This window comes from Haplochromis burtoni, unplaced genomic scaffold (genome assembly GCF_018398535.1).
Source record: "Haplochromis burtoni strain Fernald_Lab_line unplaced genomic scaffold, NCSU_Asbu1 Contig_18, whole genome shotgun sequence".
In the NCBI taxonomy this organism is placed as follows: Eukaryota; Metazoa; Chordata; class Actinopteri; order Cichliformes; family Cichlidae; genus Haplochromis; species Haplochromis burtoni.
The window spans coordinates 1,101,269-1,124,896 of NW_024582379.1; the positions used below are offsets into that span (position 1 = coordinate 1,101,269).

Sequence of the window (23,628 nt, forward strand, 5' to 3'; positions counted from 1 at the left end):
CACACACACACAGTCTTCCCACTCTGCCTCAAAGACTCAGCAGATCCACATCTTGGTTTCAGTGCACACCACACTGTGCAGTCTGAGCTCGTACTGTTTATAATGCTTTCATCACTTTCATCATTAGATACAAGCCAGAACAATCTTTAGTACTTCTGCAAGCAACAACACCCAAGCTGTGGTGGAGTTTAGCTTCTGCCATCTGCGGTTACAACTGTGCATCACATGTGTTCAGAGTAGTTGAAAAAGAGTATATGAAGTCTGCAAAAAGTGTTCAATTAGGTGATTTCTTTATTGAGTTTAACAGTGATCGATTAAAGCCTTGAACATTTTGCTCAGAGAATGTGACGTGAGTCAGACTGCGCCACTATCACAGCTTTTTACTGCTTAAAAATGGCTGTCAGTAGGAAATAAGAAGACTTATCTTTTCATTCTGAATATAAACCCAGCCTCTTCACATCTCTGCTCCTTTGAACTACTGGTGCTTATCTGGAAAGGCCTCTGGAAACCCATACCTGAAAGATTTATGAGAGGCTTTAAGTTCAGACACAGATACAGATGATTCAATAAAGAAAATGTATGCATCATGAAGCACACTGACGGGCTATTTCAGGGCAAACTGGGGTTTCTGCTTTAATTCTGGTATGTGACCACATTATTTTTTGATTTCTCCCCTCCCTTTACCACACCTGTGGGTTTCCCTCAGAGTTTCATAGCCTGAGAGAGGAGAACAAAAATGAGCAAACAAAACAATGCTGTAATTTCACACACCACCCTTCATAATTGTGGATTGTTCTCAGACACTCCCTTATTTGAGATGTAACGTCATAACAAAATTGTCGAAGAAGTAACAGAGATATGATGTAAGCTTGAAACCAGGAGTAGAACTACCAAAGAAAATTCACAGATAAAGGCAGTGGACACAGACAGAAAAGAGAAGCCGTGAAAGCTCGGGGTAAGGTGTCGGCTGCACCAGTGAGATCGTGAGTAATGGACACCAGCAGGCTGGAGCATCAAATTTATCCTCCAGACACTGGATCTGTCGCCGCCTGTGTCCAGCAACTCAGGATCAGAGCGAACGCTGCCGCCACTTTTTGGTTAGATTATCAGCTACTGATAGGTGCCGAGGTCGGGAATGAGCGAGAGAGAGAAAGCGAAAGAGACAATATATGTGTGTGTGAGTGTGTGTATGTGTGTGTGTGTGAGTGTGTGTGTGCACACTTTTTCACACGTGCAAATCAGTGTAAGCCTGAGCAACAGAGGCATGACAGAACAGTCCAACAAGTGAACCAGACAATGAGGCATAAAGCTGAATGAGTGGGATAGGTTTGACGTGTGTGATTGGAAATAACTGTGAGGTTCAGGAACAGGGCCGCACCCATCCTGTCATAAATGCCTACCTTTGCCTCTCCCTCTTCTTCTGCCTGACACTGACTCACATTGATCCTCGAGCGAAACCTTTCCCAAAGCCCATGTTCTTCATCTAGTCTAGTCTCCATCTAGCACTCCTTCTCCTGGTGCTTGCTCGTGAAATCTGGATGCCCCCCCACCAACCCCCAGAGTTATGTATTACTTGTACAGTTGCCTCACAGCTGAGCTTCTGAGCCACGACTGCTCTTTTATCTGCAGCACTTCTGCACCCACATACTCAGGTCTGAGTTCGTTTCAGCGCCGCAGAGCCGCAGAGAAACACCGGGCAAGGTGCAGTACATTGTTACGAGACAGAAAAGGAGGTACCTTGTGGAAATTATGGATTCTCAAAAGAGAGCGCAGGCGGCTCTGATGAGTCAGTGCTGCTTTGTGGCAGATGGTTTGGCATTGGCAACAAATGTGGGCGCCGCCAAACAATTTCACTGATCAGGAGGAACTGTTGTTGTACAAGCTGCATTTTAATGGAAGCACTGAATGGAAATGGAAGCATTTCTTATCTCGGGAAAACGCTTTTCTGTAATGTAACCTGAATGCTTTTCATTAGAGCAATAGAAGAGGAAAATATTCTGACTGTAATAAACATCCGAAACCAGAGAAAGGCTTTCAGCTCGACGTGCTTTCTGTGAGGCAGATAGAATTAAAAAAAATAAAAATAAATGTGAGCATCTGCTGTAGCAGAACATGACTGCCACTTTCTGATGATTCATAATGATAAGGCAGGGAGTGCAGACGCTGATATCGGTGTTTGTGTTTGCTAATTTAACTCACTTTCCTCTTATCTAGCCTGTAAAACTGCAGTTCTCTACAGTAAGTGGCAATAACAGTTTAATGTGCGTGACTGATAAATGAAAGCTCAACAACTTGCATCACAACATTTATAAAGAAAATAGGTTTAATTGGTGAACCAACAATATTGTGCTGTTCCACCTTTTGCTGACCCGACTCTATTAGTCCCCTGAAGGTGTGCTGTGGTATCTGGCATCAAGAAGTTAGCAACAGATCATTTAACTCTGTTTAAGTTGCGATGTGGGACCTACATCTCCGACTACCTCACCGACAGGCTGAAGGACATCACGTCGGACACTGTGGTCAGCAGCACAGGAGCACCACAGGGAACTGTGCTGTCCCCACTTCTCTTTACCCTGTACACCTCTGACTTCTGCTATAACTCTGAATTATGCCACATTCAGAAGTTTGCAGATGACACAGCCATCATGGGGTGTATCTCGGATGACCAGGAAGAGGAGTACAGGAGCCTGGTGAGGAACTTTGTCACATGGAGTCACACAAACCACCTGCAACTCAACACTTCAAAGACCAAGGAACTGGTTGTGGATTTCGGGAGGTCCAGACCAGGTCCACTGCCAGTTCAGATAGAGGGAGAGGAGGTGGAGGTGGTCAACACATACAAGTACCTCGGGCTGTGGGTGGACAACAAACTGGACTGGTCATGCAACACGCAGAACCTGTATAAAAAAGGCCAAAGCCGACTGTACTTCCTCAGGAGGCTGAGGTCTTTCAACATCTGCAGGAAGCTCCTGAGGATGTTTTACCAGTCAGTGGTTCGCAGGAGTCACTTTCCATGCATCCAGACTGGAGAAACTAATCAGGAAGGCTGGCTCTGTGGTCGGCATGAAGCTGGACACTCTGGTGACAGTGGCAGAGAAGAGGACCTTAAAGAAACTGATGGACATTATGAACAATGCCGGGCATCCTCTGCACACGGTCGTAAACAATCAGAGGAGCCTATTCAGCGACAGGCTGCTTCTCCCAAAGTCAAAAACCAACAGACTTAAAAACTCCTTTGTCCCACACGCCATCAGACTGTTTAACTCCTCACTGGAGGGGAGAGGGAGGAGAAACAGGGGGACAAGGGAGGGCGGGAACAACTGAGCTGTAGGGCTTTTCTACACTGTGCAATATTTGCAATATTTTGTCTTTTGTCTCTTCTTATATTTGACTGTGCAATAATCACTGTGCAATATACTCACTCAAATGAGCAATCCTATTTATCCATATTGTATATTCTGTATCTATATATGTGTATATGTATATGGTGTATTTATGCTTATATCCTTACTCTCATTCCCCTTAATGTATCTGTAACATGCAACTTCTTTCGGTGCTTTGCTACTGGAAACTGAATTTCCCGGAGGAACCCACCCGAGGGATTAATAAAGTTTCATCTAATCTAATCTATCTATCTATCTATCTATCTATCTATCTATCTATCTATCTATCTATCTATTCTATCTATCTATCTATCTATCTATCTATCTATCTATCTATCTATCTATCTATCTATCTATCTATCTATCTATCTATCTATCTATCTATCTATCTATCTATCGACATGGATCGGACTTGTTTGTCCAGCACATCCCACAGATGCTCGATTGGAGTAAGATCTGGGAATTTGGAGGCCAAGTCAACACCTTAAACTTGTTGGTGTGCTCCTCAAACTATTCCTGAACCATTTTTTTCTTTTCGGCACTGAACATTATCCTGCTGAAAGAGGCCACAGCCATCAGCGAATACCGTTTCCAAGGGTGTGCATGGTCTGCAGCAATGCTTAGGTAGGTGCTATGTGTCAAAGTAACACCCCCATGAATGACATGACCCAAGAATCAGACTGCCTTCTTCCTGTAGTGCATACTGGTGTCAGGTGTTCTCCAGGTAAGCAACGCACATGCACATGATGTAAAAGACAACATAATTAATCAGACCAAGCCGCCTCCTTCCATTGCTCCATGGTCCAGTTTGGATGCTCATGTGCCCATTTTTGGCACGTTCAGTAGGGGAGAGAGGTCAGCACGGGCACCCTGAGAAGCAGCACAAACGTTTTCAGCAACTTGAGCTAAAGTAGCTCGTCTGTTGAAGCACACCACACAGGCCACTCTTGGCTGCCCATGACGCCGTGACTGGTTCACCACTGTTCCTTCTTTGGACCACTTTTGATAGATACTGACCAATGCAGACAGGGGACAGCCCACAAGAGCTTCTAACACATCAACCTTGAAGACAAAATGTTCACTTGTTCCCTAATATATCCCACCTACTAATATGTGCCACGATGAAGAGACAATCTGCATTATTCACTTCACCCGCCAGTCGTCATAATGTCATGTCTGATCAGTGTATACAGTTCAGCAGATTAGTCTTTTAAAACCTATGCAGCAGGATCCAGCACAATTGTAGTGAAAAGAAATATCATGAAGCCAGAGACAGTGATAAGGGGGATGAAGTCAGTTTACAGTTCTCTATATCAAATCATTCTGAGCTTCACACGCTATAAATGAGCAGCCTCTGGTCTCTGGAGACCGAAGTTTCAAATGCCTGATTAAGCTCTGTGTAAAATGACTCCTGGCTCTTTCAGCGTCAGTGCTGCCAGCAATCGTTTACTTTGAACAATACTTGAGTTTCAGGATGCCCACTCTTGTGCATGTTCGTGCCTGGACAGCTACCAGTATCAGCTGCACCGGGCAAGCCAAATTAGCTACAGAGCATGAGTAGAAGAGCGATGAAGCAGATCCGTCCAAGAGTATCTTCAGAGCTGAGTGCCTGATATGAGCATTGAAATCACAAGGGACAGACACAAAGATAGAAAAATATCTGAAGTAAAGCTTTCAGAGCACACTGAGGACTGAGCATCCACTATTTCAACAGTACATTTACAGTATGACAGATGAGAAGCACTGAAGCCATACAGCCAAAACTTTCCCCCAACTTTCCAAAAGCAAATTTGGAAAAAAATTTAAAAAGCAGATCTCAGACTGAGTGGGACAGAGCTCTGCCTACTTCAGTCAGCAGGTACTGATCACATGACCTCTGGGGCCTGCTGCTAATGTATGTAAAAGTTTACTGATGTGTACCAGAACTTGTCTGTGCAGAGCTCTAAAAGTCAAAGCCACCTAAAAAGACTTTGAGGTTAACGGAGAGTCAGAAGAACTGAATTAGCAGTGGTAGTCAGAAGCCCTGCAGCAGCTTTCTGAACAACCTGCAGAAGTATTTATTCACGAACCCTTACAATTGTTCTGGAAGCAATCTCGTCTCATAAACAAAGTCTGTACAATATTAGTTTCCCTGATAATTTTGTGTGGGATGTGTGTCGGCCACAGTTTGGGCAGCACAATCTTAGGTTTTTTAGCTCCTATTAAATAGTCCTGCTAATAATTGATTACCTGGCTTGAATTTCCTCAAACATCACTGTGATCATGCCCTCCGAAAAGTTAGATTTTCTCTTTAGAGACCATCCAAATGCAGAAAGATACCAATTTAGGGTGATTTGAAATTTTGCGTGGGTTCTGTTTGGGTACTCCAGCTTCCTCCCAGAGCCCAAAAACATGCAATTAGTGGGGTTAGCTCAAGTGGTCACTCTAAATTCCCCATAGGTGTGACTGTAACTATGAATGGTAACACCGGGCTCTCCGTATTAACCCTGTCTCAGATTGCCAACCTGTCCAGGGTGTATCCCGACTCTCGCCATATGGTAGATGGGATAGGCAAAGGTGTAAGCGCCCTGTCCCTGTGACCCCGATAAAGAGAAACAGGAGAAAATGGGATTCACACAACCTGTTAAAGCATTTTTTAGAAATCAGTCCTTAAGTGCACCATTGTGCAGGAGTTCTAGTCTAAATCTACTACCTTTTTAAATAAATAAATGAGGCATCAAATATCAAACAATTAACTCAGCAAACACACAACATACAAACAGGAAACCAGGTAAAAATCTCATATCTCAAAGGCAATAACAAAGCAGAAAGCAGAACAACCGCACCAGTGTACTATACGTGGCAAGCGATTACAATATAAAACAGGAAGTGATCGTTGGGTTGCCAACGTGGATGTAACCACCATGACGTCACCCACAGGTTTTAGAATCCATGTTCTGAGGTTTCACTTTTAGTTTTTTTGAGCTATGTGGATAAAACACTGCAGTGTTAACTTATCAGCAAACACAAACAAACTTGGTTGGTTAGAATACTGCGTTCAGACTCTATGGGTGGACTTATTAATGCAAAGTAAAAGAATATTAAACACTAGAATTTGAGTCACCGGGTCACGCAGAAGAGCTGAAAGCACGGCCATGAAACAAAAATAAATAAATGAATAAACAATAATATACTGTAGCATTTCCCCTTTTTCTTGTTTCACAGGACATGTTAACTAATATTAATGTGACAGATTGCAGAACTGCATGAAAGGCTTTAACATAAACCTTAGCAGAGCTGCAATATTCATGCTTGTAATCAAGCCACTTATTTTTGTTGCTCCACATATTTTTTTTCTTAATTAATTCATGAATTTATTTATTTCTTAAGTCCAATAAAGGCAAAAAATCAGTGAAGATAAATACAAATATTAAAAAATTGGCAGGAAGGACACGTGCGTGTGTGTGTTTGTGGATGGTGTGTGTGTGTAAGTGCAAGTATGTTTGCTTAATATTATTCCTGAAGAGTTAACACTGTATATTAATGAGCCCATCTGAGTGTTAGATCCTCTGTCAGAAGATGACCGGCCTGTGTCTGTCTGTTGTGCGCATGTGTGTTACATTAGTGTATTTGTTGTGCTAATCACTGCCATGCCAGCTAATTCCTCCTCTATTTATATGAGTGTTATTTTGACAGCTGACTCAAAGCGGAAAGTTTTAGTGCCAGTGAGCTTGGAGAGCAGAAAACTCTATCACACATACACACAATAGATCATTTATCCCTCACAGTCACCCACACACAATTAGCATTGCCCCATGCTCCAATCAACGACTATGTGCGTAAGTCAGAAAGAGAAAAGGCGATGTGGAGACTGTGTCCAGGCCACACCAGTGTCAGATTCAGACCACAGTGATCCCCACATTAATACCCTGCCAATCTATTTTAGCTGAGGAGTCTCTTATGTAATCTGTCACGTTTTCCCAGCACCCCTTTGTCCGTCACCACATTGTCATTTAACAGTCAGCAGGTGCTCCTCTCATCCAAAGAGATGCAATGTTGGACCATGAAAGTAAACAGCAAAGCAATGAGTGACCCTCTGGTGAATTGATGCAGAGGATAATCTCCATATAAACTCTGTTTAAAAGGGACGGCGATGACAGATTTACTGTCCCAAAGCTGTGGGGCTGTGAGCAAACACAGGAAGATAGCCAGGAACACGAGCATGCAATGTGGTCTGCGTGTATCCACGCTGAAAGCTTCATTTGAAATATATAAGAGGGGAGATGCTGACATCTGGCAGCTAGCAGTTATGGAAAAGTCCAGATTATTGGAGATTAAAGGAGCTCCTGTTGCATTGAGTTTAGGACAGCACCTTACCACTTGCATCGTTTATACATTAAGCTTGCCAGTTATTATTTTTAAGTCAGAGATAAAATGCTTAACCTAAAAAATGTCAGATGAATAATGAAAGACATGCTGGAAACATGCTGGAGGCAGGGTGAAGGTATGGGCACATATAGCTGCCAGTGGACCCGGGTCACTAGTGTTTATTGATGATGTGACAGCTGATAGACGTAGCAGGATGAATTGTGAAGTGTACAGGGATATACTCTCTTCTCTGGTTCAGCCAATTGCTGCAAAACTGATCAGACTTCACTGTGCAACTAGAAAATGACCCAAAGCATACTGCAAGAGCAATTCAGGAGTTTCTCAAGGCAAAGAAATTGGATATTCTTCAATAGCCATCTCAATCACCTGATCTCAGAACAGCATAGCATGCATCTGAGTTACTGAAGACAGAACTGGATGAGAGAAACCTACAATCAAGCTTAAGTGAATGTGGCTGCAGTGAAAGCAGAGCATCTCAAGGGAGGAAAACCCCAAAACAATCAATTCTCAATCACGAAACACAATGAAATCCATCCTTGAAACTAGAACCAGACAATGTTCTTCTTAAAGAGATATTTTCTTTATTAGAGAAGTTAAATGACTAAGCAAAAAATGGAAACATTGCCTATTGTGTCATTGCATGAGAGCAAAGTCCAAAGAAAATTAGTTTCAAAAGCAGCAATCAGTTTGTCCCTGAACATTGCTTCTATTGATGCTTTTTCTGTGCAGTAAGTCAGACCATCTGACTAGAAAATCAGGTTTCCTTTGAGTCGTGACCGGAGAATTCATCCATTTATAAAGCTTTCGAGTCTCCTGCTGCTGTGGGGAAGGCCAGAGAGGATCCAAGAGACGGCAGACTGACAGCCACACACAATAACGCAGACAGAGCTCCTTCAGTGACAGACTGCTGCATCCTCGATGCATGAAGGAGCGTTTCCGCAGGTCCTTCCTCCCTGCAGCTGTCAGACTGTACAATCAGAACTGCTCCCAACAAACATAGATGTTTACATCTGCGCTGTAACTGCAATAATTTAATCAACCGATTCAACCTGGTTTGCCTCTTATCTGTAGTTATTTGTATTTAATTTATTAACTGTACAGTACTCTGTTTATAGTAACCATTGTCCATATGTAAATATGTAAGAAAAATTGTGTATGTTTCTGTCCTGTGTACTGTTTGTTTGTTTGTATATGTGTCTTTCTGGCTGCTGTTACAACCAAATTTCTCCTTGTGGGACAATTAAAGGATTATTCTAGTCTAGAGAAAAGCAGTAAAGCGTTAAAAAAGGACAATAGACCAGATTTTTGTATTCATATTCATGTCTTGGTTTTGTATGGTAGCATTATCCTGCTTGTCTTGGCACTGAAGCGAGCTGAAATGGGTTGAGTGGCACACAGAGACAGGCTGAGGCACGGGGAAAGAAAAGGTGTCTGGTGGTGAGTTCACCTGCAGGTATTCAGACACGGAGGAGCACGGTTAATGTAGGACAGCTTTCCAGCAGGGCATTATTCAGCCCTAAATATAGACAGGGCAGAAGTAGGCCGAGCTGACAGCACTGCCAAAAGCCATAAAAATAAGACTTGATGTGAAGCCTTGTGTACAGTCAGTGAGGACTCACGGTTACACGTTCAATCTTCACTTTCCGCTTTCTTTTTCCTGCCCTGATTGAATGCACAAATGTTTAAATAAATTCAATTAGCTGCTATTTCTGAGCTGTACTGAGCTTGTACATAATAGAAAAAGGTGGCTAAACAGTGTCAAAGCACCGTAATTGTGAAAAAAATATATACAAAAATGTCATTTTTATACTGGATATGGCAGAAACACATACCTGTATATACACTTTGCCAAAACAAAATCAGTCTGGAATTTAAGTGACGCATCATAAGCATCGCTCTCAGATACAGAATATATGGAGCAGGTGATTAAAGCCTCCCACAGAGTCACTGATATCAGTAAGATGAGATGTCTGCGAAGAACCCAAAGGATACTAAAAGACAGTTCTCACCCCAGCTGCAGCCTGTTCACCCTGCTGCCATCTGGCAAGTGATACAGAAGTATCTGAAACCGCTAAACTCCAGACAGTTTCTCCTCTCAGGCTCTGAAAGTACTGAGCTCACCCTGTACACTTCACAAGTAATGGCTTTATTACTTTATCACTTGTCTGTTTATTCACTCATATTTAGTTTTCTGGAGGCATGCAGGGGCTTCATCGCAATTTCATTATGCAGCCTTGTGTTATACAATTAAAATGAGGCTTGAATCTCAAACTCCTCTGTATTAGCTCATTTGTATTAGCTCACTGATTGTTACAGCTGTAATCGCAACTAGAGAAACAACATTCTTCAGAGAATTTCTCAAACATGTCACTAGCTAAAAATCATATTCCTGAGCAAACCTCACTAAATAGCTAACTGATCATCTGCAAGGGAACGGCTTATTCTGAGAGTTTCACTCAGGATTTAGAGTGTCACAGAAACAGCACTCGTGGGTGTTGCTAACAACGTTCCTATGGTCTGTGACAGTGGATTCATTTCTGTAGACCAGAGTGCAGCATTTGAATCATATCTATCTGTCAGACTCCAACCTACTCATGTAAATGCGGAGTCGTCTTCAAACATTAGGGTTAATTATGGAGTTCCACAGGGCTCTGTGCTTGGACCAAGTCTATTTACATGATACTTATTTCCTTTAAGCAGAATTATTATAAAATATTCATTCATTTCATTTCATTCTCTCCCACAGAGATTCTTTTCCTCTCTTTTCTTTCCTTCACCCCAAATGGTTGTGACAGGGGGGTAAGGGAGATTTTCCTTCTCACCATCTCCACGTGCTTTTTAATTGGAGGTCATCTGATTTCTCTGTTTTTGTCTTGTTATTTAGTTTGTTTGATATTGTAGGTTCTGTAGCCTGCAATATAAAGCACACTGAGGCAATAGTTGTGAGTTGGGGATATATAAATACAATGAATTGAATTAAATTAGGAAATCTTTTCCCTTTTTTTTTGGCTAATCCTTAAGGGGTCACCACAGCAAATCGTCCATCTCACCCTATCCCTAGCACCCTCCTCTGTCACATCAACCCTCTCCATCTACTCCTTCAATACATCCACAAACCTCCTCTGTGGTCTTCCTCTTTACCTCCTTCCTATGTACCCATGTGTAACTCTGCACCTTAAAGCAAGAGATGGAGAAAAATACATTTGCAAACACTTCAAAGTTAAGCAGTTAATAAGAACGTGTTGGTGGAAATAAGGGCATGTCACTATTTTAACAGAGATATGAACAGTTTTATCCTTTGAATAGGCGTTTTATTATAGTTTAGTGAGAAAGAATGACAGAATTTTGAAAGCTGGTAGGGAGCCTGAATTTTAGTAAAAGACAGTTCAGCATGGTAGATTCTCATCATCTTCATTCGTGAGACTTCATGGGCATTCCTCTGACTCAGTACACCCCCTCCCTGCTGAGCTGACAATTCCTTTTCTAGAAACTCTGGCTTTTATCCACACAGCCTTAGTACAAACTTAACATCCTCAATCAGCCTTTCACCTTTTTTTCCCCTGCACCCTTTTCAAACTCTTCCTTGTTGGACACAGAGCCACTTCTAGTGGGGCTGAGCGACGTAAACACCAGTACAGTGATAAGCCTCGACTTGTTCCGTGCACTTCGACCCAGAAACATCTAAACCGTATATTTCACAATTACCATCAATGAGGTATGTTAGCGTTCCTGCAGAAGGAAAAGAAGGTTACCTGAGCTTTGCATAACTGAGGCTGGAATGGAAGATGTGCGTAAAACCAAATAGATTTTCCAGCTACAGTTACACCTCACACTAAATAAAAACATGTGTCCACTTTCACCTCATGATACCTTTGCTAATTTTAGAAAGGTAATTCTGGGCGTGGTTGTGAAAATGCAAAACAGCAAAGTTCAATTGCACTTCTCAGAAAGAATGGCGGTAAATACTTCCTCAGAAAATTGATTTACCTGTTTATTTGTCTCCATTTCTCTTTTCAAGAGGTTTTTTTTGTGTGTGGCTAGATCTGTTACACAAGAGTGACATGATTTCAGATGGCTACATGCTATAACCACTTATTAAGGAAGGCTGGTTGAAAAAGTCCCTGAAGGTTGCGAAATCCATTTTTATAGACCACAAAATGGTTGCAGGTCGTAAAAGAGATTCATACATATCTAACCAGACGCACTCAGTCCAGCCTCGGCGGCCTGGCGCACACACACACCTACAGTGATCGTGACTCATTAAGAAAGTCCCACTCTCTGCTTTACAGGAGATCCTGGCAGTGACTCATCACAGAACATTCAGGACGGGTTTCACATTTTGGGGATGAACGCTGCCGGCTCTACATGCGGAGGAAGCAAGGAATAAATGTGTATTCGTGAAGGTATCTGTCCGTTTGTGTGTGAGGAAGCTGCATCATCTGGCTGTAACATGACAGTTCTTTACATTTCACCATTTCACTTTGTTAAACTGAAACGGGAGTAGCTATGATCACTCGGGAGATTAAACCAAGGCTGCGCATGTGGTGAATGTGGATTTTGTATCACTTAAGAAATCTAAAGTCCTGCTTTTAGCTGAGTGAGGCCTTGAGTTTATCCCAAATTCACCCATAAACCAAAAGTATAAGAACATCAGTAATTAACTGGCAGGACTGCAGTGTAGGCACCAGATTTTCTAAATAAAACCACCGAAGTTCATTTAGCCTGGGTCCAGATTAGGGCTGTGCGATATGACCAAAATCTCATATCCCGATATAAGACATCTATCGTCCCATAACGATATAAATCACAAAATTTTTACATTTTCTGTAAATTTTGTGAATATCGGGCAGCTCGACCCGCATGAAGTGTTTCCAGCTGGGCTTCGTGTACCTGGAGTCCAGTGTTTTAACAGATGCATGAAACGATACATTTTTAGACATAAGTTGTAAAGGCCGTTGTTTTCTTTGTGAGTATTTATTACACAGCGTGCTGCAGGGAAAAGCCTGTTTTAACGTTTGAGTCTAAGGTTTATTTTTTAGCATCTGGCGGCTCTTTTTTGCTTCTCATCCATAAATACTCGGCATAATCTTTCACGTGATTCAGTTTATTTTGAAAAGTCTCAACAGGATCTTGAGCTTTATTGTGAAAGGTTTATGTGGAACATAAACAAGCGGACACCCGATGGTTTTACCGTCATTGTTGCTAACGACAACGCATAAAAACAGGCGCTTGTCCATCCTTAGTGTGGTTATATTAAATATAAGAGAAAGAGAGAACTTTAAGAAATTAATATAGCCACTACAGTGACCATCAAAACGATGAAACAATATTACTGTAAACAGTTTATTTTGCGACACCACGAAACAAACAATAGCGTAAAATTAAACGATAGACGTTTTTATATGTTATCCGATATATAGCGTTATATCGAACAGCCCTAGTCCAGATCCATCCACTCGATGTTGTCGACTGATATCATACCACACTTGAAGTTAATCCATTCATTTGTGTGAAGCCTTTTTTTTCTAAAATAAGAAAACCTCTGGCTCCTGGTGAAATGTTGATGTAATCCTGGAGGGTAATGTGCAAAGTAAATGACATTGCCACCAGTGGAGCCATAACACAGCATGGCTGAACACCAATCATATCATCTTGGGTCTTTAAATAATTCATTAGATTTTTCTTGTTGATTCTTGTGGAGCATCAAGGGCCTCGCTGATGTGTTTTTGATGCTTTGAGCCTCACAGAGTTAATATACAACGCAGCACATCGGGTGTTGGATACAGAGACAATACTTGTTACTGGGTCCTAATGACTGTAGTCTAGGGAAGAATAAACACTCCAAGGTTCTCTGCACACCAGTCAGCTGCTGTTTTTAATTGCTTCATGCACAAAGTATTGAACAAGCAAGTCATAAATTAGCTTGTTTTTACTTGGGGGCTTTTCTTGGAAGCAACTCACAAACAACATGAGCAACCCCCGTCTGCAGTTTCACATCTCAGGGGTCCTCTTTGCTTCACCCAACTCAAAGATCTGCTCAGTGACTATAGAGCAAAAGCAGTGGGAACACTGACTCAATCAGCTGTTGCCTTTTTGCGCTCTTCCACCATTAGCCACAACATTAAAACCACAGACAGGTCAAGTAACATTGCCTTATTAGAATGCAGAGTTCACTTAAGACACATAAAACCCACCTAAACATTGTTGGAGGTCAAGCACAACACGCATTGTCCTCCTGGGAGAGGCTGCTGTCAATGTGTCAATGCCACAGCGCAAAGAATCTAAACAGAGCCAGGTGCATCAATCCGGCCACCAAACTGCTCAACTCCCAATCCAGTCAGGCATTTATGGGAGACAAGTCTCATCCTGAAAGGATTTTCTCCAGCTTTCCTAATCCAGAAACCACATGACACCCCCAGAGGTCCCTTGTGCCTGACCCAGTAAGTCACAATAGGGGTCTCACACTGTGTTAGGCAGCTGGTTTTAATGTTGTGGCTGACTGGTGTATAGCTATTAAAACAAAGAGAGAAAAACCAGGAAATAAAGACATTTGGACAAGACGACAAGTGCAACATGGGTTTATTGTCAAACTGGTTATTAAGACATGAACTCAATTAATGCCATATCAAATCTTAAACTCCGCTGTAGTAAAGTGCAGATTCACATCAAGTTGCCCTGGGTGTCCTCAATACATTTGCTATGTCTGCTTTTTTTCTTTTTAAACTGTAATATGAAATCCTAAGAATTATGAAAAGCCCTTTTTTAAAATTTCCAACCCACACATCTAAAGCTAATGTGCAAATGAGATAATTCACAAAGCTTTCCTATTCTGTATGTAGAGGCATCCTCCCACTCGTGTCTTCAACTCCTCACACAGCTGGATGACAGCTGTATAAGACAAACAGATCTACCCTTGCTCTGCTCTAGTTTGGAGTGTAGGTGTTGTCATGAAAGGTCTTCTGCAGTGATTGGTTGGTTGATATGTTGCTGCACGCGAACAGTGGGACAATGTTTACCCAAACGTTTTTTTGGGGGGGATAAAAATTATTAAAGAACGACAGTATTTAAAGGTCGGCCATGTATGAATGTTAAAGAGGTCACTTCTGTGTATGAGCCTGCACTCGCCAGCGGTTGTGAACTGTTAGTTTGGCCGCTGTGGTTTCTACTGGCAGTCACGTGCATTGTGGAATCTCCATGAGCGCCACTTCACCAAAATTCCCGTTGTCAACAATTTGTGTAAAGTCAAACAAAAACCAAAAGCAAAAAACCCACTCTGCTTACAAGGAACGCACCGTGGGGGGGCACTCGCATTTCTTTCACACACGCACTCACGCAAAAAAAAAACCAAAAAACAGTTGCTCAAATTCATTCACTCGTCTTACAACAATCAGTACAATGTTTTTTTTGCACCCCTCTCCCCCTCCTTTTTGAGTGAAGTAGGTGGATACTGAAGAAAACGGCAGCAATGAGGTAAACACAAAAACTCATGAGAGATATTGCACAGACAAGTGCCGGCACAGAATACAACAGTCTCTCTTTCCAACAGCCTAGCCTGTGCATAGAAAGAATAAAGCACTTATGGTGTTTGCACGCATTAAACCCTTCTTGTAAAGCTTTGTTGTACACTTAAGTGGGAACGACAAATGAGTCTCGAATCCACAGCACTTGGCAGATGTCCAGATTTGCATGACCAAAAACTAGGTGTATTTGTAAAAGTACAAAAAAACTAAAACAAAACAAAAAAAAAATCCAATGACTGAGGAAGGGTCCATGACTGTTGGCAAACCAAAAATATTTTTCAAAAATAATAATAACAACCTGAACTCCCAGTATATGTAGAAATGCCTTGAGACTGAGAAGACGTGAGCAGGCAATGTTGAGACTGGGTTGCAGCCAGCATGGAGAAAAATCTCTCAAGTTTCATTTAATAAATAGAAATCGAGGAATATGCAAAAAAAAAAAAAAAAAAAAAAAAAAAACCTCAAGCAAAAATACATAAACCCCTTTGCTCAGTTCATCCAGAGATGCAGCTGTTTGTGTCAATGTTGCAATCCACTCCTGATGCATCCCCCAAAAAATTGGGCCAGTTAATCCAAATCATTTTAAGTCCATCCTGGTTAGTTGAGGACTTTTTGTGTGCACTTAATTCTTCCAACAAGTCCATACTCTCCATGTAGTTTGAATTTGCAAACCTAACCCACATAATTGTCTCTGTTTTTCAAGCACCCTGTGGGTGAGGCGTTGAGATTATGTTGCTCCTTTTCATACTTTTCCCCGTGCACCCATCCATTCTTCTCCACTCCTTCACAATCATTATCTGTGGAGCAAGACGAAGGCCTCCAGTTTCTCTGGGATGTTTCCCCGGTAGTCGAGGCCGTGCTTGATGATAGCCCTGGCGGCTAGGCACTGCAGAGTGGTGTGGTTAATGGGCTGGATGACATTCCTGGCCAGCTCCTTCTCATCCAGGAGGTCGCAGGCCGTTTGCTGGAAGGCGTTGGTGCTGTCGAAGTGAGTCCCGCAGGAAATGAGCAGGTTCATGATGTCAGGGTGACCGTTGGATGCCGCTATGTGGAGGGGGCTGGTGGATACAAAGATAATAGATCTGTAAGAAGATTATCCTGTACAACATACAAGCACACATGTCTTCTTATCCACTTTCTGCCATTTTCCCCCTGAACAAATCTAGGTGAAAACTAAAAGCTGGAGAGTGTGGGTGAAACAGAAGCGCGATATTTAAAAACAGACCTGTTGTCATCGTCATCTCGACTGTTGACATCTGCCCCACACTCAAGTAGGATTGAAGCGACCGTGAGGGAAGGGAACTTGCAGACGGGATAACGGCCCACGCAGGTAGTGTTGCGGTCGACTGCCAAGTGCAGCGGGCTGAAGCCATTCTTACCACATGGGTGGAGCTTCAGGAATCTAGAGATGCAACAGTGTCAGAATGAAAGGCAAAGAATTATGAATATGAACAATAAGTTTGATTAAACTAATGTTTTTTTTTTTTAAATCAACATTACTGACAGAATTGCAAAAAGCCTGTGGCAAAGGTCAATTAACATCCTGCCTGTTTGCTAAAAAACGGTTGTATATGTGACTGAAAGGAACATTAACAAAAATCACTCACAGGAAACTTTTAGACCCTTCCAACTGCCATATTGTGTACAGAGACATATGTGACCTTTATAAACAACACTGAGGAGATATTCAATAGGAACACACCTATAGATGGTCTCCTTCTTGAAATGGTCCTGCTCTGCAGTACATGGCACCTTCTCTAAAAGACAAATGAGGTGGAGAATAATTGAGAGGGCCTTGCTGAGCTGAGCAGGGTCAGGAGGCATTGGTCCACTTTGTTTAATGGCTCGTTCAATCTCCATCACACTCTTGGACAGTATCCCCATCAAGTCCTCAAACGACACCGATGTCCCCAAGAGCCCCTTGGCCCTGTCCTGCAGCATGAAGGAGAAGAGCTCAGCGAATGACAGCAGGCTGGAGGAAGTCATGGGACTGAGGGGGTCCAGGTTGCTTTGTTGCATGTCCAGCGCGTACTTCCACAGATTTATGCAGCGTTCGAAGTTTCCAGAGTCAGCATAGACGGCACCACGGTAACGGATGTAGTAGGAAGTGTCTGGGTGTTGCGGACCGAGGATTCGCTCTCGGATGAGCAGAGCCTGCATGCGCATCTCATCTGGGTCAGAAATAAGTCCATCCAGCTCTTCTGCGTTTGTTACCTAGAAAGCAGATTTAAAAAGTAGCAGAGTGACTTTTGACTTCAGCACCAAGACGCATATCGATATATGGGTCTTGGATTTAATCTATATAGCTAATTAACAAAGTTTTAGGCTACATCTCCAATACTAAAGACCAGAGTGTAACATTAAAGGTTTTCCCCAGAAAAATGAAAACATTTACTTTTTCCATCTTGATATCAAAATGTGACATCATGTGAAAAGAAAACCTATTTCAAGAGCTTTAAACACATTGCAAGCCCACTTTAAGGTGGTGCTGGGTAAATGCACTCACCTCTCTAGCATAATCGTATGCCATGATCAGCTGCTTGGGTTCCGGCTTCTGGATGATGTTGTTACTGTCCATGTACCTCAGATCCATGGCTCTTTTCCAGTATTTTAAAGCTCCAAGCAGATCTCTTTTTTTGTCTACAAACGTAGCTCCCAAGAGCTCCAGGGCATCAATGCGCTCTGTGTGCCTCGTCTGCAGAGACAAAATATGTGATTTATGTGATCCTCACACAACTCTACACAAACAAACTTTAACTGTAGGCGACAGGAAGCCTGACCTGCTGATGCGTAGTCAGGTAGTCTACAATATTAGTATGGCCTGTAACACTGGCAGAAAGTAAGGGTGTCATGCCGTAGCCATCCTGCTCCATGGTTGCGCCATACTGCAGTAACATCCGCATGATCTCCAGGCTGCCTGACTCCGCACAGTCGTGAAGCGCCGTGTTGCCTGTGAACAAAGAAGACGCATGTTGTGCAGTGAGTTAAACATAAGACCTACATTAGCTCACAGAAGACTAGCAGGAATTCAGTTTGCAAATCCATGACTACATCCATCCTATTACCTTGATATAGACTTAAGGAATTTCTCTCTCCATGTTACCATAAGCTGGTAATTTAAAAAAAAAAAATAAAAAAAATTTAAAAGGCTCAATGACTGATGCTAAAGTTCTTATGGATGCTACCACTTTACATTTATTTATTCCATAAGATGAGTCATATTCACTTTTTTTAGCGGTTTCATCAGTTTTAGAACAGAAAAAGAGAATCAACTTCTACAAAGGATTTGAGCAAACAGACACACATCACATGAAGTATTTTTCAGCACAACACGGACAAAGAAAAACAACAACAACAAACAAACCAAAAAAACCCATGCAACACAATAAGAAACTAACAAAAAAACAAATAAGAAGTTCAAAAGACAAAGACAAATATGAATGTCTAACTAGGAAGAGCACAAAATGCATTCCTTAAAAGTTTAATCCATTTAATTTAGTTTCCTTTTAATTGATAATGTTCCATTCCAGGGATACCAGAGATCTAGTTTAATCCAGTTTAGCAACAAAAATAAGACATCTCTCCACCTTGGGGGTTTCCCAGGAATTTACCAAACTCAAAACAAGGAAGTACTCCCAATCACACTTCTGTTTAACTCCATTCACTACTGAGACTAAATACAACTATTAAGAGTCAATAAGAAGAAGACAATTAGTCACCAAGCTTCGAGTACCTTGGTGTTATTGTGGTGCTGAATTTCAGAGAAGCTGTTCTGATAACAGTTTCTTACGACTGCAAACTTACAGAGTGAAAATGCCTGAAGCGCGCTTAAATTAGCATATCAGACCACCATATGGACCTATGTGGTTCACCATTAAGGAAAACACAGGGCCAGACATTTGTACAACAGAAAAGTCTGAGAAACTCCACTGGTTCTTTGGACTGCAGGACGTAAAGGTGAGTCAAGGGCAGATAACTTCCATCATGAATTGTAAGAATATTTAGGGATGACCACAAACTTCCAATGCCACATTCCTCAGATAAAAGGGAGAAATTGCACTTTGTAAGGTGAGCTAAGCTATTGTTAAAAAGAAAAAGGGAGAACCTATTACAAACAATTACAGTGAAAAATGAAGTTCCACCAGCAGTGTTTTCAGTCTTGACTTGTTTGCCTTCGTTGGAGGGTATGTCACATTGTCAGTGAAACCGTGCAAGAGTCACACAGTGGTATTGTAGCCAAGGAAAAAAACAACAACAAAAAAAACAATAAAACAAACCCACAATTTGAAAGTACAAAAAATAACATTCAAGATCACTCATGGAGCAGAAGCAGGACCATTTCCACCACTGCTACATTTACTCAAGTCTGGCATGTTAAAAGTAGGTCACTCAGTCCTGAAAAATCAGGTTCAGTTTTCCCCAAAGAGGAAGGGATCTACAGACACACACACGTGCTTACTGAACTTTGAGTCCCATAAAGATAAGTAAATCCCTTTGAGGAAATTCAACACATGCCATGACTGGGAATTATAAACACTTCAAGCTCACCCCCCTCTTTTTTTTCTGGTTAACAGTGCGTTTGTTTTTCTTTCTGCTCTCTGAGGCTACTCCACACTCAGTCAGATGAGACCAAACAGGGTTAGTTTGGGATCAACCAGCAGTTATATTCTTTGGTTTCTGCAAACATAACAATTCTGGACAGAAAACTGCAGCAGCAGCAGTGCTACAGTTTCCCCCCTCAGTTAAATATGTACAAGCAAAACTGGGTAAACAACAAGAAAGCCATGTTTATACTAAAAAATGGTTTAAACTGACTTTTGATTATATAATCAGTGTTTTAATGTGGTTTGGATAAATAACACTGATTGGAAAAACTGGGGAAAAACGTCAAGAAATCATTTAAGATTTGTTTGTCTGCATTAATCGATTCAAGATGACACCTCACCAAACAGGTTATTTACTGAAAGTCTTTCATGAACTGAAAAGTGATGACTTTTCTGAGAAGGAAGTGAGCAGGGCACAACTTCTGAAGCAGTCTAGTCATCTGTGATTATTTTGTCAGGACTGTTTTTCTCCTCTAACTTGCTCACTTTCCTACCTAAACATAAGCTTTATTGTTTTTGAAAAGTTTCCAGTCATATCTAATAATAGAGATTTACCCTCTTATGTCAATACAGCTGTTTTGTGAAAAGCAGTGTAGAGAGGGTGGTTTGTGCCCTGCTCGTGAGTTTAGTGCTAGTCACAGGAAATTAAGTATAAGCTTCAACTATATAGTTCTGATCACACAAGAGCTAAAAGTAGGGACTTTAATGTGCCAAGCTAGGTAGGTATCCAAAGGTCTGTGGTTGTAATTCACTGTAAAACCGTGAATTCAAGCCTACCAAAGCAGCCGTTTCCATAGAAAGAAAATAATGAACATCCTGAGCAGTTAAGTGCTTTTATTTTTAACCACACGTATAAAAGACAATGATCTTAAAGACAAATTCTTATTGTTCCTGTATTTAGAAAACACCATCCAAAGTATGAGCTTCCAGACACACCCTGACACACACGCACGCATCCAGGCTGACGTAGCTAGCTTGCAACTTTCCACTGTGAAACCAGAAGTTCATGATTTGCTATTGAGTCATTTCATACAGGAAAAAAAGCAATTGCAAATTAGTTAATTTTGTCATCCGATAATAAACCCTATATTTGGATGCATGCGTGTTACGTGCATTTTGCCCATTTGTTGCTCGATTTTCTCAAACTATCTGCTATCGGCCCAAAAAAAAAAAGGAAAAAGAAAATAGGGCTTATCATCCATGTAGTCAACATTTTACTGTGGAAAGCTTTTTACAGACTCACCTTTGATGCTTTTCCTGTTGACATCTGCCCCTTTCTCCAGCAGGTACTGCGCTATCTCCTTGTGCCCCTTGTAGCATGAAATCATGAGACAAGTATGGCCGTGTCTGTTGGCTACTTCCAGGTCAGCATTGTGCTCCACCAGGTATTTCACAATATCCAGGTGGCCGTCAAAGCAGGCCGCCCTCAGGGGCGTTGAGTTGGTCAGCGTTGTGCTGTTGACAGAAGCTCCGTGACCCAGCAGGGACTGGACTACCTTCAGATGTCCCGCTGCCGAGGCAGCCCAGAGAGGGGGCGCCCCCTCGATAGTCTCCCCGTCAAAGTTCACCGATCCACCGACCTCGACAGGAGCACTGCAGCACTCCAGCAGATACTCCACCAGGTCCAAGTGGCCGTACCGGGCAGCCATCAGGAGCGGGGTGGCCCCGTTTGTCTTCTCGCCCATTAACTTGGTCACCTCGTGCCCATCTTTGTTCTCCAGCAGCTTCTGAAGCAGCCGGAGCTTACCATCTCTGGCTGCGTTAAACACCGCGGTCTTTAAATCCATCCCCGAGACTTAAATTCACGGTTTAATAGTAGTTTAAAAAATGGCAGCGCTGTCTGTCAAACAATGGGGTCGACGACCCGTGGATGTGTAAGGTCGCTGTGGACAGGTGAAGCTTGGCAGCCTTTGTTTATAACAAGCTTCGACTTTCTAGCTAACTGTTAAACCAATGCGCTACCTTTTCTTGTTGTTGTTGGGGATTAAAATCCGCAAATAGTTCGTGACTTTCTAAATCTCCAGCTTTAAAAAATTGACACCACTTAAATCTTAATCTATATTACTAACTCGGACGTTTTTAGCCCAGTTAGCAAAAGTGGCTAGTCAACTTCCTCGATCCGTTTAGCTAACCGACTAGCTCCGCTTAGCCGAACCACTCTTCACCGCTGCTCATCCACTGACATGTCCGCTCCACTCGAGAAGCCCTTCTTCCTTAGATCTGTCCCCTTCGCTGGTCATTGTTCCCCAGCATAACGTTACTCCTCAGTGGGTTATTTATATTTGCTTTCCAAGGGCCGAAGTGTAGAAATCCACCCCCACCCGTTTACGCTGCTACTGCTTATGCTAGCTTAGCCAGGAAAAACGACGTTCAGTCAAACAAGCGAGGGGATATCCCCCACTAACCGTGCCGCGTTTCTCTCTCACAGACACACCTCGTCCCCTTCCAAAAACCAATAGGCGTTACCACAAAAACAGCAGGTTACCAGTCGTCCACACAGCCGCTCAACAAGCTGGCAGGTCCGCCAAAGGAAAAGAAGGTAAACAGGGGAGGCTAACTAACCACCCACGGCTCAACCGGATGATCACGACTCGGTTTGTGTCAAATCACAAACCCGACGCAGTCTTTTTTTTTTTTTTCTCCAGTGGAGCACATGATTGACAGGTGGACAGCCAATCAGAGAGCTGGAAGCCCTGTTACGCAGACAACAACAAAGAGTTAAAAAAGAGTGTTTTTCAAGCACCAATGAATTTTCTTACTACCATAGAAAGAGGCACAGGAAAGACTCAAATACTGCACTGATAGCTGAGGAAGACACACGGTAATGCACATCCTCAGCAGCTTCCAGAGGCAGTTTGAAATTAAAGAGACAGCATGAAAAATGATTTAAAAAAATTATATTAATGACTATACTTATTTATTTATGTATGAAGTTATTCATTCAGTCTGATCTTTTATTTTTCCTTTAACTTATTTGTTAGGGTTAGATCAACTATTGCAATAAAAACGCGGGACTCACAGTCATTTGGAGATTCCAGTCCCACTAACATCTGCATCAATACCCTGTAATACATTAATCATATATTGTATGCTTTATTTATTTAGTTTGCAAATTATTGTTTTTTGTTAATAACTGTAATATGCTTGGTCAGGACAGTGAGACAGGTTGATGAGGCCAGACAGGATTCTTTGTTGACACTGATGTTTGCAGATGACATTGTGATCTGTAGAAAACAGTAGACAGTAGAAAACAGGTGAAAGAGAGGTTGGAGAGGTGGGAGTTATCACCTTTTTTCAAGCATTTGTCTTAGGTGAATGTAACTGACATGTATAGATAAACCACAAGGCATATAAATATACAATCATACTGAAAGTAAAGTTAAGTCACGTTTTCCTATATGGATATATATTTAATAGAATAAAATCTTGTATAACAATTTTTCACCATAAACCTAATGGGGAGGTATCTGATGAGTGTAGTAGCATATAGTTATTTTTGTACACATACCAAGGTCTTGTAATCATATGTAGATGTCTGCATACATTTTACTGTATATAAACAGAGAACGAGTCCCATATTGATCTTCTAGTTATATAAATAACATCTACCACCTTTTTATTTCAACTTTTCTCACTTTGATTATGTACATCAGTTTGCCAACAGTACAAATGCACCAAATAATACTATAACTTGGGATATAGTTATAGTTTATAATAACAGAACCCAGAAAACATATCAAGTGTTCAAGCTGT

General features: G+C 41.8%; 1 protein-coding gene across 1 annotated transcript; it reads right to left on the reverse strand.

The window, feature by feature from the left end:
* Positions 1 to 14,313: 14,313 nt before the first annotated feature.
* fem1c (fem-1 homolog c) lies at positions 14,314 to 22,497 on the reverse strand. The gene is made up of 6 exons (XM_005916149.3): positions 21,119 to 22,497; positions 18,052 to 18,221; positions 17,778 to 17,966; positions 16,974 to 17,485; positions 16,497 to 16,673; positions 14,314 to 16,329 (listed from the first exon to the last, which is right to left on the reverse strand). Exons 1-6 carry the CDS (start codon positions 21,660 to 21,662, stop codon positions 16,065 to 16,067), a joined length of 1,857 nt encoding a protein of 618 aa, XP_005916211.1. The 5' UTR covers positions 21,663 to 22,497; the 3' UTR covers positions 14,314 to 16,064.
* Positions 22,498 to 23,628: the final 1,131 nt, after the last annotated feature.